We start from the raw sequence: 21,862 nt of genomic DNA, 5'->3' as shown, positions 1-21,862 counted from the left end.
AAACCCCACCAAAAACCCCAATTCTTTTTGATTTCTCCCCAGCAAAGCCCAGGCTTTACCCGGCGGTTTCCTCTTCTTCCTCAGGCAGGAGGTGACGTAGCGCTCGAGCTCCCGCAGCGTGGAGGGTTTCAGCGTCTCGAAGTCGATCTCGATCTCGTCGGGGTTGGAGTTCTTCAGCGACGGCTCCCGGGACTGGATGATGTGAACCACCCTGCCCAGCTTCTCGCCGGGCAGCTTGTTGATGTCCAGGCTGAGCTGCCGCTTCTCCTCGTACGACATGGGCTTGCACTTCTCCTCCTCCTCCGACTCGTAGCTCGGCGCCGATTTGGGGGGTTTGAGAGGCGCCGGCTCCTTCTTGCTGCTGGGGGGACCAAAAGTGGCGTTTTTAGAATGAAATGTGAGAGGAATTTGGGGATGAGGTCAGTGTGGGGTGAGGGGGTTTGGGGTTTGGGTCTGGAAATTGGGAATGGTTAGGGTTTGGGGTTGGAGTTTGAGCCTAAACTTCAGTGTTGGAGGCTTAAAACTGAGTTTGATATGGTTTTGGGCACCCAAAATTGAGCTTGATTTGGTCCTGGAAGTCCAAAATTGACGTCAAGGTGGTTTTGGAGACTCAAAATTGAGTTTGATTTGGTTTTTGAAGCTCAAAATTGAGGTCAAGGTGGTTTTGGACACTCAAAATTGAGTTTGATTTGGTCCTGGATGCCCAAAATTGAGTTTGATTTGGTCCTGGATGCCCAAAATTGAGTTTGATTTGGTTCTTGAAGCTCAGAATTGAGATCAAGGTGGTTTTGGAGACTCAAAATTGAGTTAAATTTGGTCCTGGATGCCCAAAACTGAGGTCAGCCTGTTCAGAAACCCAAAACTGAGCTCATTTGGCTTCTGGACTCCAAAAACTGAGCTTAATCTGCTCCTGGACACCCAAAATTGGGCTCAAGGTGGTTCTGGACAACCAAAATTAAGTTTAATTTGCTCCTGGATGCCCAAAATTGAGTTCAAGTTGCTCCTGGACACCAAAAACTGAGTTCAATTTGGTTCTGAAAGCCCAAAATTGGGCTCAAGATGGTTTTGGGCACCCAAAATTGAGTTCAATTTGCTCCTGGACACCCAAAATTGAGTTCAATTTGCTCCTGGACACCCAGAATTCAGCCCCACCAGGTGATCCCACCAACCTCTCAGAAGTTCCACCCCAAACCCAGAGCTGATCTCAACCCCAACCACCCCCTCAGCTCACTCGTTATTAATTAACCGACAATAAAATTAATTAATGACAGAAAAACCTGAATTCCCGGCAGGAATTTGGGAATTCCCACCTGGAGGCGCTGCTGTTGCTGTTGCTCTTCTTGGCCTTCTTGGGAGGAGGAGGTTCCTTGGCTTTGCTCTTCTTGGCTTCCTCCAGCTCCTCCTTCTTTTTGTGCTTCTCCTTCTTCTTCTCCTTCTTGTCCTTCTCCTTCTTCTTTGGTTTGTTCTGCTGGGGCTGCGACAGGGCGGCCAGCTGCTCGTGGACGGCCTTGAGCTGGGGAAACAGGGAATGCTGGGTGGAGTGACCACAGGCTGGTCATCCAGAGGAGTGTCCACTCGTTCCATGGACTCTCCAAGGTCATCACATCTGACCTTGGAGTGACCACAGGCTGGTCATCCAGAGAAGTGTCCACTCGTTCCATGGAATCTCCATGGTCATCAAATCTGAACTTAGACTGACCCCAACCTGTCCACTCATTCCATGGAATCTCCAAGGTCATCACATCTGATCTTGGAGTGACCACAGGTTGGTCATCCAGAGAAGTGTCCACTCATTCCATGGAATCTCCATGGTCATCACATCTGACCTTGGAGTGACCTAAACCTTCCCACCCAGACCAAGGTCCAGATGTTCCATGGATTCTCCAAGGTCATCAAATCTGACCTTGGAGTGACCACAGGTTGGTCATCTAGAGAAGTGTCTGGTTGGTCCATGGAATCTCCATGGTCATCACATCTGACCTTGGAGTGACCACTGGTTGGTCATCCGGAGAAGTGTCTGGTTGGTCCATGGAATCTCCATGGTCATCAAGTCTGACCGTGGAGTGACCACAGGTTGGTCATCCGGAGAAGTGTCCACTCGTTCCATGGATTCTCCATGGTCATCAAATCTGACCTTGGAGTGACCCCAACCTGTCCAGATGTTCCATGGATTCTCCATGGTCATCAAACCCAACCTCAGAGTGACCCCCAGGCGGTCACCAAGAGCAATGTCCACTCATTCCATGGATTCTCCATGGTCATCAAATCTACACCTGGAGTGACCCAAACCTTCTCACCCCCACCAGGATTCAATTATTCCATGGATTCTCCATGGTCATCAAATCTGACCTTGAAGTGACCCAAACCTTCTCACCCAGACCAATGTTCAGATGTTCCATGGGTTCTCCAAGGTCATCAAACCCAATCTCAGAGTGACCCCAAGGTGGTCACCAAAAGCAATGTCCACTCGTTCCATGGATTCTCCAAGGTCATCAAACCCACCCCTGAAGTGACCCAAACCTTCTCACCCAGACCAATGTCCAGATGTTCTATGGGTTCTCCATGGTCATCACATCTGACCTTGGAGTGACCCAAACCTTCTCACCCAGACCAATGTCCAGATGTTCCATGGATTCTCCAAGGTCATCAAACCCAAGCTCTCCTCCTGCCACCGAATTCCAGCAGAAGGACAATCCTGAAAAGCTCTGATTTCTCCGTGCTTTGCTCAAAACTCCATGATTTTGGGGCAACAAATCCAATGATTTCGGGTTGACAAACACAAGGATTTTGGGTCAACAAATACAACAACTTTGGGTCAACAAACTCAATGATTTTGGGCCAAAACTCCAATGATTTTGAGTCGACAAACTCAACGATTTCAGGTCCATAAACCCAACGATTTTGGGTCAAGAAGCCAAACCACTTCAGGTAAACAAACCCAATTATTTTGGGGCAACAAATCCAAAGATTTTGGGGCAACAAACTCAATGATTTTGGGCCAAAACCCCAATGATTTTGGGTCAACAAACCCAACAATTCTGCATTGACAAACCCAACGATTTTAAGCCAAAAACCCAACGATTTTGGCTCAACAAACCCAATTTGGGTCAACCCAGTGATTTCAGGTCGACAAACTCAAAGATTTTGGGGCAACAATCCAAGGACTTTGGGTCAACAAACCTGAAGATTTTGGGTCAACAAACCCAATGATTTAGGGCCAAAAACCCAATGATTTTGGGTCAACAAATCCAACAACTTTGGGTTAAAAAATTCAATTACTTTGGGCCAACAAACCCAACGATTTCAGATAAAAAATTCAATTATTTCAGCTCAACAAACCCAACGATTTCAGGTAAAAAATTCAAGGATTTCAGCTCAACAAACCCAACGATTTCAGGTAAAAAATTCAATGATTTCAGCTCACCAAACCCAATGATTTCTGGTTAAATTCAACGATTTTGGCTCAACAAACCCAACAATTTCAGGTTAAAAAATTCAATTATTTCTGCTCAACAAACCCAACGATTTCAAGTTAAAAAATTCGATTATTTCCGCTCAACAAACCCAACGGTTTTGGATCAAAAATTAAATTATTTTGGGTCAACAAACCCAACGATTTCAGGTTAAAAAATTCAATGATTTCAGCTTAACAAACCCAACAATTTCAGGTTAAATTCAACGATTTTGGCTCACCAAACCCAATGATTTCAGGTTAAATTCAATGATTTTGGCTCACCAAACCCAACAATTTAGAGTTAAAAAATTCAATTATTTCACCTCACCAAACCCAACGATTTTGGGTTAAATTCAATTATTTTGGGTCACCAAACCCAACAAATTCGGCTTAACAAACTCAGGGATTCCGGCTCAAGAAACCGAACAATTTCAGGTTAAATTCAACGATTTCGGCTCACCAAACCCAACAATTTCGGGTTAAAAACCCCAATTTTTTCGGCTGACCACGCCCACCCCGGCCCCGCCCACGCCCACCTGCTCCTGCAGCTCGGCCAATCGCTGCGCTCGCTCCTCCTCGGAGTCGTCGGAGGAGCTGTCGGAGTCGGAGGAGCTGTCGGAGGAGCTGTCGCTGGAGGAGGGCGGAGCCACCTTGGTGGGGGGCGGAGCCACGGCGGGGGAGGAGGCGGGGATCACCGCTTCTTCCGGCTCGTCCGGCATCTTGGCGAACCGCATCTCGAAAACGTCCTGGGAGGGGGAGGTTGGGGTGAGAAAGTGGGTTTGGGGAATGAATTTGGGGATTTTGGGGTGAGAAAGTGGGTTTGGGGAATGAATTCGGGGATTTTGGGGAATGAATTTGGGGATTTTGGGGTGAGAAAGTGGGTTTGGGAATGAATTTGGGGATTTTGGGGTGAGAAAGTGGGTTTGGGGAATGAATTTGGGGATTTTGGGGTGAGAAAGTGGGTTTGGGGAATGAATTTGGGGATTTTGGGGAATGAATTTGGGGATTTTGGGGTGAGAAAGTGGGTTTGGGGAATGAATTCGGTGATTTTGGGGTGAGAAAGTGGGTTTGGGGAATGAATTCGGGGGTTTTTGGGGTGAGAAAGTGGGTTTGGGGAATGAATTTGGGGATTTGGGGGATAAAGTGGGTTTGGGGAATGAATTCGGGGGTTTTTGGGGTGAGAAAGTGGGTTTGGGGAATGAATTCGGGGATTTTGGGGGAGAAAGTGGGTTTGGGGAATGAATTTGGGGATTTTGGGTGGATAAACTCAGGGATTTTGGGTAATAAACTCAGTGATTTTGGATAATAAATTCAGTGATTTTGGGGAATAAACTCAGTGATTTTGGGTTGATAAACCAAACAACTTTGGGACAAAAAACTCAGTGATTTTGGGTTGATGAACTCAGGGATTTTGGGTTGATAAACTCAGGGATTTTGGGTTGATAAACTCAGGGATTTTGGGTTGATAAACTCAGGGATTTTGGGTTGATAAACTCAGGGATTTTGGGTTGATAAACCAAACAACTTTGGGACAAAAAACTCAAGATTTTGGATTGAAAAACTCAATGATTTCAGGTCAACCCAACGACTTTGAGTTGACAAATTCAATGATTTTGGGTAAACAAATTTAAAGATTTTGAGTTGACAAATTTAATGATTTTGGGTCAATAAACTCCAGGATTTCAAGTCAACACAATGATTTTGGGGCGAAAACCTCAATGATTTTGGGGCAAAAATCTCAAATGATTTCGGAGTGAGAAAATCAGTGATTTTGGGGTAATAAATTCAGTGATTTTGGGTTGACAAACTCAAGGATTTTGGGTCAACCCAACGACTTTGGGTCAACAAACTCAATGATTTTGGAGCAAAAAACTCCATGATTTTGGGTCAATAAACCCAACAATTTGGGTCGACAAAGCGTGTAAATGTGTGATATTTTCATTTTTTTCCTCTTTTCTTTCTCTTTTGCTAGTTTCTTTCTATTTTCAAGTCGTTTTTTTCCATTTTTTCTCATTTTTCATCATTCCGTCATTCCCACCGTCAAAAAAAAAACCCCGAAAAATCGGAAAATTTCCCCAAAAATCCCTGAATTTCCTCACCTGCAGCTTCCTGGCCATGGCCACGACCTCGTGGTCTGCAGGGTTGTACTTGTAGCAGTTGGAAAACATCAACCTGACGTCGGCGGCGAATTCCTGAGCGTCGCGATATTCCCGACCCTCCAGCTTGGACTGGGAAAGGGAAAAAAATGGGAAAAAATGGGAATTCTGTGGGAATTCAGCAGGGGTGAGGAGTGGGGTTGATAGGAGTGGTTTTGGGGAAAAAAATGAGGTTTTTTTGGAGTGGAAATGGAGTAAATTTGGGGGGAAAATGAGTTTGTTTTGGGCTGGAGGAGGAGTGATTTTGGGGGGAATAAAGAATTTTTTTGGAGTGGAAATGGAATAGATTTGGTTCAAAAAATGAGTTTATTTAGGGCTGGAAAAGGACAAGTTTTGAGGGAAATTAATTTTTTTTTGGAGTGGAAAAGGAATAAATTTGGTCCAAAAAATAAGTTTATTTTGGTCTGGAGAAGGAATCAGTTGGGGGAAAAATGAATTATTTTGTGAGTGGCAAAGGAATAAATTTGGTGCAAAAAATGATTTATTTTGGTCTGGAGAAAGAATTATTTCAGGCAAAAAAAAAGTCTTCTTTTTGGGTAAAAAAAAAAAAAATCCCAGGAAAAATTCCCAAAAATTTGGGAAAATTCCCCAAAAAATCCTCACCTTGATGCTGCTGAGATCCATGGGATGTTTGATGTTGATAATTAATGATAATTAATGATAATTTTGCAACTCTCAATGTCCAAAGGTTTGTGGAATGACCAAGCCTAGGCCAACTAAAAATCCCTTCCTGAAGGCCTAAAAATCCCTAAAAAATCCTAAAAAATCCTAAAAAATCCCCCAAAAAATTCCCCAAAAATCCCCAAACTCCTCACCTTGATGGTGCTGAGATCCATGGGATGTTTCATGATCTCATGACAATTTTACAACCCTCAACATCTACAGGTTTGTGGAATGACCAAACCTAGGCTGTGTCAAAATCCCTTCCGAAAGGTCTAAAAATCCCCCAAAAATTGTGAAAAAATCCTAAAAAAATTGTGAAAAAATCCTAAAAAAATCGGAAAAAATCCCAAAAAATTCCCAAAAATCCTCACCTTGATGGTGCTGAGATCCATGGGATGCTTGATGATGTCACAATAGTCGTGCAGCCCCAAGGCCTCCACATCCACGGGTTTGTAGAAGGGCCAGGCGTGAGCCGCGTAAAAATCCCTCCCTCAACCCCAAAAAATCCCCAAAAAATTCCCAAAAAATCCTAAAAAATTCCCAAAACTCCTCACCTTGATGGTGCTGAGATCCATGGGATGTTTCATGATCTCATGACAATTTTACAACCCTCAATGTCCACAGGTTTGTGAATGACCAAGCCTAGGCTGTGTAAAAATCCCTTCCCAAAGACTTAAAAATTCCCAAAAAATTGCGAAAAAATCCTAAAAAATTCTGAAAAAATCTGGAAAAATTCCCTAATCTCCTCACCTTGATGGTGCTGAGATCCATGGGATGTTTGATGATCTCATCAGAATTTTAGAATCCTCAACATCTACAGGTTTGTGGAATGACCAAGCCTAGGCTGTGTAAAAATCCCTTCTGAAAGGCTTAAAAATCCCCCAAAAATTGTGAAAAAATCCTAAAAAATTGTGAAAAAATCCTAAAAAAATTCAAAAAAATCCCAAAAAATTCCCCAAACTCCTCACCTTGATGGTGCTGAGATCCATGGGATGCTTGATGATGTCACAATAATCGTGCAGCCCCAAGGCCTCCACGTCGACGGGTTTGTAGAAGGGCCAGGCGTGAGCCATGTAAAAATCCCTCCCTCAACCCCAAAAAATCCCCAAAAAATTCCCAAAAAATCCTAAAAAATTCCCAAAACTCCTCACCTTGATGGTGCTGAGATCCATGGGATGTTTGATGATCTCATCAGAATTTTACAACCCTCAATGTCCACAGGTTTGTGGAATGACCAAGCCTAGGCTGTGTAAAAATCCCTTCCCAAAGACTTAAAAATTCCCAAAAAATTCCAAAAAAATCCTAAAAATCCAAAAAAAATTGCAAAAAATTCCCAAAACTCCTCACCCTGATGGTGCTGAGATCCATGGGATGTTTGATGATCTCATCAGAATTTTAGAACCCTCAACATCTACAGGTTTGTTGTGTCAAAATCCCTTCCAAAAGGTCTAAAAATCCCCCAAAAATTGTGAAAAAATCCTAAAAAATTGTGAAAAAATCCTAAAAAAATCTGAAAAAATCCCAAAAAATTCCCAAAAATTCCCCAAACTCCTCACCTTGATGGTGCTGAGATCCATGGGATGCTTGATGATGTCACAATAGTCGTGCAGCCCCAAGGCCTCCATGTCCACGGGTTTGTAGAAGGGCCAGGCGTGAGCCGCGTAAAAATCCCTCCCTCAACCCCAAAAAAATCCCCAAAAAATTCCCAAAAAACCCGAAAAAATTCCCAAAACTCCTCACCTTGATGGTGCTGAGATCCATGGGATGTTTCATGATCTCATTAGAATTTTACAACCCTCAATGTCTACAAGTTTGCAGAAAGGCCAAACATAGGCTAAGTAAACATTCCCTTCCCGAAGGCCTAAAAATCCCGAAAAAAATCCCCAAAAAATCCTAAAAAATTCCCAAAAATCCCCAAACTCCTCACCTTGATGGTGCTGAGATCCATGGGATGCTTGATGATGTCACAATAATCGTGCAGCCCCAAGGCCTCCACGTCCACGGGTTTGTAGAAGGGCCAGGCGTGAGCCGCGTAAAAATCCCTCCCTCAACCCCAAAAAAATCCCAAAAAAACTCCAAAAAATTCCCAAAAAATTTGGAAAAATTCCTACAACTCCTCACCTTGATGGTGCTGAGATCCATGGGATGTTTGATGATCTCATCAGAATTTTACAACCCTCAATATCCACAGGTTTGTGGAACGACCAAGCCTAGGCTGTGTCAAAATCCCTTCCGAAAGGTCTAAAAATCCCCCAAAAATTGTGAAAAAATTGTGAAAAAATCCTAAAAAAATCTGAAAAAATCCCCAAAAATTCCCAAAAGTCCTCACCTTGATGGTGCTGAGATCCATGGGATGTTTGATGATCTCATCAGAATTTTAGAACCCTCAACATCTACAGGTTTGTGGAATGACCAAGCCTAGGTTGTGTCAAAATCCCTTCCGAAAAGCTTAAAAATCCCCCAAAAATTCCAAAAAAATCCTAAAAAAATTGCAAAAAAATCCTAAAAAATTCCCAAAAATCCCCAAACTCCTCACCTTGATGGTGCTGAGATCCATGGGATGCTTGATGATGTCACAATAGTCGTGCAGCCCCAAGGCCTCCACGTCGACGGGTTTGTAGAAGGGCCAGGCGTACGCGGCGTGCTTCTTGGCGAACATCTCCTTGATGATCCCCGAGCAGTACTTGAGCTGCTCCGAGGTCTTGCTGCCGGATTTCTCGGCGGGATGCTGCTGGGAATCCGGGATTTCCTTCTTGGGGGGCTTGACGGGGCGGCTGCTCTCGCGCCGCGGGTTGAGCTTGGTGGGTTTGGGCTCGGCGGGGAGGGAGGAGGAGTCGTGGATGGGATCCATGGCGGTGGGCGTGGTGGTGTCTGCTTTCCTCTTCACGCCTTTTTTTGTCTGGCGGGGAGGAATTGCCGGGAAATTTGGGATTAGTTTGGGGGGTTTTGGGGTTTTTGGGTTGGGGTTTGGTGGTTTGGGTTTTTGGGGTTTGGGTTTTGGTTTTGGTTCTGGGAGATAGTGGAAGAACCAATCAGATAAATCTAATTGTGGCTAATGAAGGATCCACTCAGATAAATCTAATTATGGCTAATGAAAGATCCACTCAGATAAATCTAATTATGGATAATGAAGGATCTACTCAGATAAATCTAATTAAGGAAATTATGGATAATGAAGGATTTACTCAGATAAATTACAGTCATTATGGGTAATGAAGGATCCACTCAGATAAACCTAATTAAGGAAATTATGGATAATGAAAGATCCACTCAAATCTAATTACAGTAATTATGGCTAATGAAGGATCCACTCAGATAAATCTAATTACAGTAATTATGGATAATAAAGGATCCACTCAGATAAATCTAATTATGGTGATTATGGATAATGAAGGATCCACTCAGATAAATTATGGTAATTATGGGTAAGGAAGGATCCACTCAGATTAATCTAATTATGGTGATTATGGATAATGAAGGATCCACTCAGATAAATTATGGTAATTATGGGTAAGGAAGGATCCACTCAGATTAATCTAATTATGGTGATTACGGATAATGAAGGATCCACTCAGATCAATCCAATTAAGCTAATTATGGATAACAAAGGATCCACTTAGATCCATCCTATTAAGCTAATTACAGAAAATGAAAGATCCATTCTGATCAATCCAATTAAGATAATTAGGGATAACGAATGATCCACTCAGACCAATCCCATTAATTACATATATAACTATAATGAAACCACTCAGATCAATCCAATTAAGCTAATTACGAATAACAAAAGCTCCACTCAGCCCAACCCAACCACCCCAATTAATTACATATATAATTATAGTGAAAGATCCACTCAGATCAATCCAATTAAGCTAATTACCTATATAATTATAACAAAAGATCCACTCAGTCCAATCCCATTAATTACATATATAATTACAATGCAAGAACCACTCAGATCAATCCAATTAAGCTAATTACGAACAACAAAAGCTCCACTCAGCCCAATCCCACCACCCACCCCAATTAATTACATATATAATTATAATGAAAGATCCACTCAGATCAATCCCATAATGCTAATTATCTATATAATTACAATGAAAGATCCACTCAGACCAATCCTAGTATGCTAATTATGAATAACTAAGCTTACTATGAATAACATAAATAATACAAATAATTAAGCTAATTAGGAATAACAAAGATCCACTCAGCCCAATCCCATTAATTCCACATATAACTACAATAAAACCACTCAGATCAATCCAATTAAGCTAATTACGAACAACAAAAGCTCCACTCAGCCCAACCCCACCACCCACCCCAATTAATTAATTCCCCCCAATTAATTCCCCCATTAATTCCCCCATTAATCCCCCCCGGGCTGACCTTGACGGGCTGGGCGGGCGCGGGGATGACGGGCGGGTGCTGCTGCAGGGCCTGCGCCGGGGCTGGTGGCACCTGGGATGTCACCTGGGACGTCACCTGGGGTGTCACCTGGGATGTCACCTGGGCTGGGACCACCGTCATGGCGGCCGGGGCCACCAGCAGCTCGGGGGTGACGGCGGGGAAGGGAGGAGGAGGAGGAGGAGCAGCCAGAGGAGGCAAATTCTGCGGAGGGACCGGAGGAGATGGAGAGGCCTGGGGGAGGCTGGGGACGGCCGAGGAGCCGGGCTTGGAGCTCACTGCGGAAAAATGGAGATTTGTTAGGGTTTTGGGCGTTTTTGAATTGGTTATTTGAATTATTGAGGATTTTAAGGATTTCAGGAGAGGCCTGGGGGAGGCTGGGAACGGCCGAGGAGCCGTGCTTGGAGCTCACTGCCAAGAGAAAGGGGAATTTGTTAGGGTTTTGGGGGAATTTTGGGGGATTTTGGGGTTTTTTGGGGGATTTTGGGGGATTTTGGGTTTTTTGAGGCAATTTTGGGATTTTTTTCACGGGATTTTTGGGGTTTTTTTGAGGGATTTTAGACGCTTTGGGGATTTTTTTGAGGGATTTTTGGGTTTTGTTGAGAGGGTTTTGGGATTTTCATGAGGGATTTTTGAAGTGTTTTTGAAGGATTTTGGGTTTCTTTGAGGGACTTTTGGGGTTTCTATGAGAGATTTTTGGGGTTTTTTGAGGGATTTTTTTGGGTTTTCTTGAGAGGGTTTTTGGGTTTTTATGAGGGATTTTTGGAGTTTTTTAAAGGATTTTGGGGGTTTTTTCTGAGAGACTTTTGGGATTTTTTCAAGGGATTTTCTGGATTTTTTTGAGGGATTTTTGGCTTTTCCCGTGGGAGTTTTTGGATTTTTTCTGAGAGGTTTTAGGGTTTTTCCCAAGGGATTTTTGGGATTTTTTTGAGGGAAGTTGGGGGGCTTTTTTGAGGGATTTTGGGGTTTTCTGGGGGATTTCTGGGCTTTTTCTGAAGGATTTTAGGTTTTTTTCTGAAGGATTTTAGGGGTTTTTTTGAAGGATTTTGGGGTTTTTTTGAGGAATTATTTTTGGGGTTTTGGGTTTTTTCCAAGGGATTTTTTGGTTTTTTCCAAGAGACTTTGGGGTTTTTGGATTTTTTTCAAGGGATTTTTGGGGTTTTTCTGAGGGATTTTTGGGTTTGGGACTCAGTGGGGAATTCTGGGGTTTTTTTTTTAGAATTTTAGATTTTTTTTTTGGAATTTTGGTGGTTTTTTGGCTTTTTTTGGTTTTTTTTTTTTAATTTTGGGAACTTCGGGGGTTTTTTGGGGAATTTTTTGGGGAATTTTGGGAATTTTTTGGGCAGATTTTGGGAATTTTTTTGGGGGATTTTGGGAATTACCTGCTTCCTTCCTGGCCCTGCCCCTGCCCTTGGTCTGAGCAATGACAATTTCTGTCTCCTCCTGAGTCATTTCCGAGATTTTCTGCAGGAAAAGTTTCTCCAAAGCTTCTGCCATCAACACGATGTCATCCCCTGGCTGGAAAATGGGAAAAAATGGGAATTTGTTAGGGAAAAATTGGGAAAAATGGGAATTTATGTTGGAAAAATTGGGAATTATGTCATGCCCTGGCTGGAAAAATGGGAAAAATAGGAATTTGTTATGGAAAAATTGGGGGAAAATTGGGAATTATGTCATCCCTTGGCTGGAAAATTGGAAAAAATGGGAATTTATTACAGAAAAATGGGGAAAAATTGGAAATTATGTCATCCCCTGGCTGGAAAATTGGGGACAATGGGAATTTGTTATGGAAAAATTCGGAGTTATGTCATCCCCTGGCTGGAAAATGGGAAAAATGGGAATTTATTACAGAAAAATGGGGAAAAACAGCAAAAAAATTGGGAATTATGTCATCCCCTGGCTGGAAAAATGGGAAAAAATGGGAATTTGTTATGGAAAAATGGGGAAAATTGGGAATTAGGTTAGAAAAATGGGGAAAAAATGCAAAAAAAAAAAGGAATTATGTCATCCCCTGGCTGGAAAACAGGAAAAATGGGAATTTGTTATGGAAAAATGGGGAAAAAAAGCAAAAAAATTGGGAATTATGTCATCCCCTGGCTGGAAAATGGGAATTTATTATGGAAAAATGGGGAAAAATTGGGAGTTATGTCATCTCCTGGCTGGAAAAAAATAGGAATTATATTGAAAAAAAAAGGGAAAAAATGGGAGTTATGTTGGAAAAAATTTGGGATTATGTTGGAAAAATGCAGAAAAATTTGGGATTATGTTGGAAAAATGGGAAAAATTGGGAATTGTGTCATCCCCTGGCTGGAAAAATGGGAAAAAAGGGGAATTATATTGGAAAATCGGGAAAAATCAAGAATTACATAAAAATGGGGAAAAAATTGGGAATTATGTCATTTCTTGGTTGGAAAAATGGGGGAAAATGGGTAAAAAATGGGAAAAAATCTCCTCAAAGTATTCCTCTAAAAACCCCAAAAAAGGGAAAAAATCCACATCCAAATCTCAATAATCCCAACAGGAACAAAATCCCAAATTTCCACCAATTTAATCCCCTTTTTTCCCTTAAAAAATCCCAGGAGTTTTCAAAAAAAGCTAAAAACAATTCAAAAAAATTCCCAGGAATTTTTGAAGTAATTTAAAAAAATTTTCAAAAAAATTTTCAGAATTCAAAAAAAATTCCAGGAATTTTCAAATAAAATTTAACAAAAAATTAAAAAAAAATCCCAGGAATTTTTAAAAAAATTCCAAAATTTCCAGAAAAATTAAAAAAAAATTCAAAAAAATTCCCAGGAATTTTCAAATAAAATTGAACAAAAAATTCAAAAAAATTCCCAAGAATTTTCAAAAAAATTAGAAAGAAAAAAAAAATCAAGAAAATTCCCAGGAATTTTCAAATATAATTTAACCAAAAAATTCAAGAAAATGCCCAAGAATTTTCAAAAAAATTCCAAAAAAATTCCAAAAAAATTCCAAAAAAATTCCCAGGAATTTTCCATTCTTCCCAATTTTTTTTTCCCAACTGGAACATGAAAACTCCTGGAATTTTCCCCACCTTGTTGTAGATGTAGCAGTTTGTAAACATGGTGTTGAAATCCTGGATACATTCTTGAGCATTCCAGTAATAATTGTTCTCCAAGCGCTTCTTTATTGTTCCCATGTCCATCGGAGTCTTGATGATTTTGTAATAATCCTGGGGAAAAAAAATGAAAAAAAAAAAATTAAATACAAATCAGGAATTTAAAAAAATTAATTTCACTACAATAGAATCAAAATAAAGTTAATTTGATATGTAAACAAACATGTTTAATGGGATTTTTTATAATAAATATAATAAATAAAATAAATAAATAGACGTAATAAATAAGAATAAAAATAATAAATAAATATATAAATATAATAATTAAAATTGGGATTTTTCGGTTCTTTGTGGATGCAGCAGAAATTGGATTTCTTTCCCAGGTGGGAATTTTTAATTAAAAAATGATAAAAATTTGGGAAAGGAATAGTTTAATTCCAAAGGTATCAAAATTTTGCAATTCTGGGTTTTTGGGAAAGGAATAATTTAATCCCAAAGACATCAAAAATTCCCAATTCTGGTTTTCTTCAGAAAAGGATAATTTAATCCCAAAGACATCAAATTTTGCAATTCTAGGGTTTTTTTTTAAACAGTCTTTTAATCATGAAACATCTAAAAATTCCAAACTCTGCTTTTTTTGGGGAATAATTGAATCCCAAAAGCACCACTGGATCATTGAGATCAATCAATGGATCAATTCCAATCAATGGATCATCAATACCAACCAATGGATCATCAATACCAACCATTGTATCAATACCAATCAATGGATCATCAGATCAAATCCAATCAATGAATCATCAATCCAATCATCAGATCAAATCCAATCAATGGATCACCAAATCCAACCAGTGGATCATCAATACAATCGATGGATTATCAATCCAACCAACTGATCAATACCAATCAATGAATAATCAATCCAATCAATGGATCAAATCCAACCAATGGATCATCAATCCAACCAATGGATTATCAATCCAATCATCAGATCAAATCCAACCAATGGATCATCAATCCAACCACATGATCATCAATCCAACCATTTGATCAAATCAAATCAATGGATCATCAATCCAATCATCAGATCAAATCCAATCAATGGATCACCAATCCAATCATCAGATCAAATCCAATCAATGGATCACCAATCCAATCATCAGATCAAATCCAATCAATGGATCACCAATCCAATCATCAGATCAAATCCAATCAATGGATCACCAATCCAATCATCAGATCAAATCCAATCAATGGATCACCAATCCAATCATCAGATCAAATCCAATCAATGGATCACCAATCCAATCATCAGATCAAATCCAATCAATGGATCACCAATCCAACCATAAGATCATCAAATCCAATCAATGCATCATTAAATCCAATCAATGGATCATCAATCCAACCAACTGATCAATACCAATCAGTGAATTATCAATCCAATCAATGCATCAAATCCAACCAGTGGATCATCAAATCCAACCGATGAATTATCAATCCAACCAGTGGATCAATACCAACCAATGGATCATCAAATCCAACTAACATCTCATCAATCCAACCAATGGATCAAATCCAATCAATGGATCAAATCCAACCACTGGATCATCAATCCAACCAATGGATCAATACCAACCAATAGATTATCTCAGCCAACCACTGGATCATCAATCCAACCAATGGATCATCTCATCCAACCATCTCACCAATCCAACCATCAAATCAAATCCAACCATTGGATCGTCTCACCTAATCGCTGCACCATCAACCCAAGCAATGGATCATCAATCCAACCAATGGATCAATACCAACCAATAGATCATCTCAGCCAAGCAATGGATCATCAATCCTACTGATGGATCAATATCAACCCATGGATCATCTCATCCAACCCATGGATCATCAATCCAACCGATGGATCATCTCAAATAATCTCATCCAACCAATGGATCACCTCAACCAACCAGTGGATTATCAAATCCAACCACTGGATCATCTCAAACCATCTCATCCACCCACTGGATCATCTCAAATCACCTCATCCAACCAATGGATCACCTCAACCAACCAGTGGATTATCAAATCCAACCATTGGATCATCTCATCCAACCACTGGATCATCTCAGATCATCTCATCCAACCACTGGATCATCTCCTCCAACCCATGGATCATCTCAAATCATCTCCTCCAACCACTGGATCATCTCAAATCATCTCCTCCAACCAATGGATCATCTCAAATCATCTCCTCCAACCAATGGATCATCTCAAATCATCTCCTCCAACCAATGGATCATCTCAAATCATCTCCTCCAACCATTGGATCATCTCATCCAACCAATGATCATCTCAAACCATCTCAGATCATCTCCTCCAACCACTGGACCATCAAACCCACCACCCCAGACTCCGTACCCACAACGCCCCGGGGCGCTCACCGGCAGGTTGAGCTTGACGGCGTCCACCGGCTGCTGGAAAGGCCAAGCGAACTGATGTTTCCAGAGCGTCTTGAGGACAACCTTGAGCAGATACTGCAGCTGGTTGGTTTGGCGCTTGGGTTTGTTGGGGTTGGACGTTTCCGGCGGCGGCGGGTTGACCCCGATGCCGATGCTGCCTCCTGATTGGCTCTGGCCCTGGCTGGGAGCCGAGGACATCTGCGAGGAGTCCAAGGCGTCGCCGAGGACCGGAAGGTTCCGGAGCCGCGTGCCCGGGCCGCTCTCGGCCGCCATGGCGTTGATGCCGTTGCATTCCTCGCCGGATACCCTGCGGGGTTGGGGGAAATGGGTCAGAATCCCAAATTTTGGGGGTTGGAGATGATCTTGATCCTGAATTTTGGGGGTTGAAGTCTCAATCCCAAATTTTGGGACTCAAAGGAAGTCTGAATCCTGAATTTTGGGATTTGGAGAAAGTCTGAATCCTGAATTTTGGGATTTGGAGGAAGTCTGAATCCTGAATTTTGGGATTTGGAGGAAGTCTGAATCCTGAATTTTTTGGATTGGAGAAAACCTCAATCCCAAATTTTGGGGGATGAAGAAAGTCTGAATCCTGAATTCTGGGATTTGGAGAAAATCTCAGTCCCAAATTTTGGGGTTTGGAGAAAACATCAATCCTGAATTTTGGGGGATGGAGAAAATCTCAATCCCAAATTTTGGGGTTCGGAGAAGATCTTGATCCTGAATTTTGGGGGTTGGAGAAGATCTTGATCCTGAATTTTGGGGGTTGAAGTCTCAATCCCGAATTTTGGGACTCAAAGGAAGTCTCAATCCTGAATTTTGGGATTTGGAGAAAGTCTGAATCCTGAATTTTGGGATTTGGAGGAAGTCTGGATCCCAAATTTTGGGGGATGGAGAAAATCTCAATCCTGAATTTTTTGGATTGGAGAAAACCTCAATCCCAAATTTTGGGGGATGGAGAAAATCTCAATCCTGAATTTTTTGGATTGGAGAAAACCTCAATCCCAAATTTTGGGGGATGGAGAAAGTCTGAATCCTGAATTTTGGGATTTGGAGAAAATCTCAGTCTCAAATTTTGGGGTTTGGAGAAAACATCCATCCTGAATTTTGGGGGTTGGAGAAAATCTCGATCCCGAATTTTGGGGGTTGGAGAAGATCTTGATCCTGAATTTTGGGATTTGGAGGAAGTCTCAATCCCAAATTTTGGGACTCAAAGGAAGTCTCAATCCCAAATTTTGGGATTTGGAGGAAGTCTGAATTCTGAATTTTGGGACTTGGAAAAAGTCTGGATCCCAAATTTTGGGAGTTGGAGAAAGTCTGAATTCTGAATTTTGGGATTTGGAGAAAATCTCAATCCTGAATTTCAGAGTTTGGAGAAAATTTCAATCCTGAATTTCGGGGGTTGGAGAAAATCTGGATCCCAAATTTTGGGATTTGGAGAAAATCTCAGTCCCAAATTCTGAGGGTCAGAGAAAATCTCAATCCCGAATTTTGGGAGTTGGGATTGGAGCTGAGGTGGATTTGGCAGAAAACATCAAAATCCCAAATTCTGGAGATCAATTCTGACAATTTTTGGGTTAAAAATCTTTGAGGTCGAAAATTTTTGGGGTTAAAAATTTTGGGAGTGAAAAATTCTTCGGGTTGACAATTTTTCGGGTCAAAAATTTGGGGGAAAAAGGCAGAAATTCTGGAAGAGAATCAGAAATCTGGGCAAAGGAGAAGAAATTGGGTGAAATGGGAAGAAATTGGGAAAAGAATTTGGGGAAAAAGGGCAGAAATTTGGGGAAATGAGCAAAAATTCAGGGAAAAAACTGGCAAAAATTTAGGGGGAAAAGAGCAGAAATTTGGAGGAAAAAAGGGCAGAAATTCATGGAAAAAATGGCAAAAAATTGGGAAAAAAGGGTAGAAATTCCGGAAAAAAAAAGGCAGAAATTCGGGAAAAAAACCAGAAATTCAGAGAAAAAAAGAGCAAAAACTCTGGAAAACATCCAGAAATTTGGAATTAAAAAAGAGCAGAAAAATGAAGAAAAAAAAGCAGAAATTGGTGTAAAATTGGTAAAAATTTGGGAAAATTCTTGGGGTTGACAATTTTTGGGGTCAGAAATTTGGGGGAAAATGTCAAAAATTCAGGAAAAAGAGCAGAAATTGGGGAAAAAAGAGCAGAAATTCCAGAAAAATGTCACAAATTCGGGAATAAAAGTCAGAAATTCGGGGAAAAAAAGGACAGAAATTGGGGAAAAAAGAGCAGAAATTGGGGAAAAAAGAGCAGAAATTGGGGAAAAAAGAGCAGAAATTGGGGAAAAAAGAGCAGAAATTGGGGAAAAAAGAGCAGAAATTGGGGAAAAAAGAGCAGAAATTCGGGAATAAAAGTCAGAAATTTGGGAAAAAAAGGACAGAAATTGGGGAAAAAAGAGCAGAAATTGGGGAAAAAAAGGACAGAAATTCCAGAAAAAAGTCAGAAATTCCAGGAAAAAAGAGCAGAAATTGGGGAAAAAAGAGAAGAAATTGGGGAAAAATGTCACAAATTCGGGAATAAAAGTCAGAAATTTGGGAAAAAAGAGCAGAAATTGGGGAAAAAAGAGCAGAAATTCCAGAAAAATGTCACAAATTCGGGGAAAAAAGAGCAGAAATTGGGGAAAAAAGAGCAGAAATTTGGGAAAAAAAGAGCAGAAATTCCAGAAAAAAGAGCAGAATTTTGGGAAAAAAAGAGCAGAAATTCCAGAAAAAAGAGCAGAATTTTGGGAAAAAAGAGCAGAAATTCGGGAAAAAAAATCAGAAATTCGGGAAAAAAAATCAGAAATTCGGGAAAAAAAAGTCAGAAATTCGGGAAAAAAAGAGCAGAAATTCGGGGAAAAAAAGAGCAGAAATTGGGGAAAAAAGAGCAGAAATTGGGGAAAAAAGAGCAGAAATTGGGGAAAAAAGAGCAGAAATTGGGGAAAAAAGAGCAGAAATTCCAGAAAAAAGAGCAGAAATTGGGGAAAAAAAGTCAGAAATTCAGACAAAAAAGGACAGAAATTCAGGGAAAAAGAGCAGAAATTCAGGGGGAAAAAAAGAGCAGAAATTGGGGAAAAAAGAGCAGAAATTTGGTGGAGAATGTCACAAATTTGGGGGAGAATGTCAGAAATTCGGGGAAAAAGAGCAGAAATTTGGGGACAAAGAGCAGAAATTCGGGGAAAAAAGTCAGAAATTCCAGAAAAAAGTCAGAAATTCGGGGAAAAAAGTCAGAAATTCCAGAAAAAAGAGCAGAAATTCCAGAAAAAAGGACAGAAATTGGGGAAAAAAGGACAGAAATTGGGGAAAAAAGGACAGAAATTCGGGAAAAAAGCCCAGAAATCTGGGAAGAGCAGGAATTCGGGGATTTCCCACCCCCAGGTACCTGGTAGGATACATTGCCATGGAATTTCTGCCCGGAAAATGCCGCAGAGTCAGAAGTCGCTTTGCTTCTCCATCGATCCTTCCGTGCCTCTGGGCAGAGATGCCTCCAGCTCCTGATCCTGGGGGGAGAAAAACGTTGGGAATCTGGGAAATCGGGAAATTCCCACGGGAAAATCAGGTGTCCACAGCCAGACTGGGGTTTTCTGGGTTTTGAACCTTTTTTCCTGCTTTTTTCTATTTTTCTTCCCAATTTTTCTTCCCATTTTTCCCAATTTTTCTTCCCATTTTTCCCAATTTTTCTTCCCATTTTTCCCTGTTTTTTTTTCAATTTTTCCCGATTTTTTCCCTGCTTTTTTTCTATTTTTCTTCCCAGCTTTTCCCCATTTTTCCCTGTTTTTTTCTATTTTTCTTCCCATTTTTCCTGATTTTTTTTCCCGTTTTTTCCTCTTTTTTTCTCATTTTTCCCATTTTTTTTCCTGTTTTTTTCTATTTTTCTTCCCATTTTTCCCGATTTTTTTTCCTGTTTTTTTCTATTTTTTTCCCATTTTTCCCCAATTTTTCCCTGTTTTTCTTCCCATTTTTCCCATTTTTTCCTGTTTTTCTTCCCATTTTTCCCATTTTTTTCCTGTTTTTCTTCCCATTTTTCCCATTTTTTTCCTGTTTTTCTTCCCATTTTTTTCCTGTTTTTCTTCCCATTTTTCCCAGTTTTTTTCCCAGTTTTTTCTATTTTTCTTCCCATTTTTCCCAGGTTTTTTCCTAGGATTTTTCTATTTTTCTCCCCATTTTTCCAGTTTTTTTCTATTTTTCTTCCCATTTTTCCCAATTTATTTCCTGTTTTTTCCAGTTTTTTCCCATTTTTCTTCCCATTTTCCCCATTTTTTTTTTTCCCATTTATATCTCTGTTTTTCCCAGGTTTTTTTCTCCCATTTTGCCCAGGTTTTTTTCTATTTTTCTTCCCAGTTTTCTTCCCGTTTTTCCCATTTTTTTCTCCTTTTTTCCCCCATTTTTCTTCCTGTTTTTTCCTCCTTTTATTTTTTTTTTCTTTTTCCCATGTTTATCTCTGGTTTTCCCTGGTTTTTCCCATTTTACCTGTTTTTCCCCCATTTTCCCAAGTTTCTCCTGTTTTTTTCCCCATTTCTCTCCTGTTTATCCCAAATTTTTTCCCACTTTTTCCATTTTTTTTCCATTTTTTTTCCCTTGTTTTTCCTGGGATTTTTTCCACATTATTCTCCTGTTTTTCCCATTTTTCTTCCTGTTTTTCTCAGTTTTTTTCCCCTTTTTTCCCAATTTTTTCCCATTTTTTTCTCCCCATTTTTCTCCTGGTTTTCTCTGGTTTTTTCCCATTTTCCTAAGATTTTTTCCCCCATTTTCCCCCTATTTTTCCTAGTCTTTTCCTGTTTTTTTCCCCCCATTTTTCTCCTGTTTTTCTTAGTTTTCTCCTCATTTTTTTCCTTTTTTCTCCTATTTTTCTCAATTTTTTTCCCAACTTTTTCCCTCCATTTTTCTCAGGTTTTTTCCCATTTTTCTCCTATTTTTCTCAATTTTTTCCCCATTTTTCTCCTGGTTTTCTCAGTTTTTTTTTCCTGTTTTTCTAAGGTTTTTCCCAGTTTTTTCCACATTTTCCCAAGTTTTTCCCCCACATTTTTCCCAATTGTTTTTCCCATTTCCTCCCCTTTTTTCCTGGTTTTCCCAGTTTTTTCCCCACCCTGAAAAATTCAGAAAAATGTGGGAAATGTGGGGAAAAAATGAGGGAAAATGGGAAAAAAAGAGGGAAAATTCCAACTCAACTCATCCCAACTATTCCGAATTCCTTATTCCCAAAAAACCCAATTTCTGCTCCCAAAATTTTAATTTTTATGGGGAAAAAAAGGAGAATTTTGGGGGATTTACCTGAATTCCAAACAGCCCTTGCAGGTTTGGCTCCTTCAGCCTCTGACCTTCATTTTCCAAACTCCCTTTGGAAAAAGCTCTGGAAAAAGAGAAAAAAATTCCATCAAAATTCCCAATTCTGACACCAAAATCCTCAATTTCAGCCTCAATATTCCCAATTCTGACCCTAAAATCTCAATTTCAGTGCAAAATCCTCAATTTCAGCCTCGAAATCCTCAATTTCAGCCCCAAAACTCCCAATTTCAGCCCCAAAATTCCCAATTTCAGCCCCAAAATTCCCCAATTTCAGCCCCAAAATCCCCCAATTTCAGCCCCAAAATCCCCCAATTTCAGCCCCAAAATTCCCCAATTTCAGCCCCAAAATTCCCCAATTTCAGCC

The 21,862-nt window shown here is 40.4% G+C and overlaps 1 protein-coding gene across 5 annotated transcripts in view; it reads right to left on the bottom strand.

The window, feature by feature from the left end:
- Positions 1-21,862, bottom strand: part of BRD4 (bromodomain containing 4) — a 153,860-nt gene that overhangs the window by 18,146 nt on the left and 113,852 nt on the right. Inside the window, exons 2-12 of one of the 5 annotated variants that reach the window (XM_085046117.1) lie at positions 21,484-21,562; positions 19,595-19,712; positions 16,204-16,528; positions 13,739-13,876; positions 12,066-12,201; positions 10,666-10,961; positions 8,810-9,172; positions 5,554-5,682; positions 3,991-4,200; positions 1,311-1,513; positions 60-361 (exon numbers count right to left, since the gene is read on the bottom strand). In XM_085046117.1, coding sequence (XP_084902243.1) covers positions 60-361; positions 1,311-1,513; positions 3,991-4,200; positions 5,554-5,682; positions 8,810-9,172; positions 10,666-10,961; positions 12,066-12,201; positions 13,739-13,876; positions 16,204-16,528; positions 19,595-19,614 — 2,122 coding nt within the window. In that variant the 5' untranslated portion in view covers positions 19,615-19,712; positions 21,484-21,562. Of the gene's footprint in view, positions 1-59; positions 362-1,310; positions 1,514-3,990; positions 4,201-5,553; positions 5,683-8,809; positions 9,173-10,665; positions 10,962-12,065; positions 12,202-13,738; positions 13,877-16,203; positions 16,529-19,594; positions 19,713-21,483; positions 21,658-21,862 lie in introns of those variants that run through there. The other 4 variants (XM_085046119.1, XM_085046116.1, XM_085046120.1 and 1 more) reach the window with 4 other exon arrangements.

This window comes from Lichenostomus cassidix, unplaced genomic scaffold (assembly GCF_008360975.1).
Source record: "Lichenostomus cassidix isolate B80296 unplaced genomic scaffold, HeHo_3.0 HiC_scaffold_39, whole genome shotgun sequence".
Classification (NCBI taxonomy): Eukaryota; Metazoa; Chordata; class Aves; order Passeriformes; family Meliphagidae; genus Lichenostomus; species Lichenostomus cassidix.
This window is presented reverse-complemented; position numbering and strand designations above follow the sequence as displayed.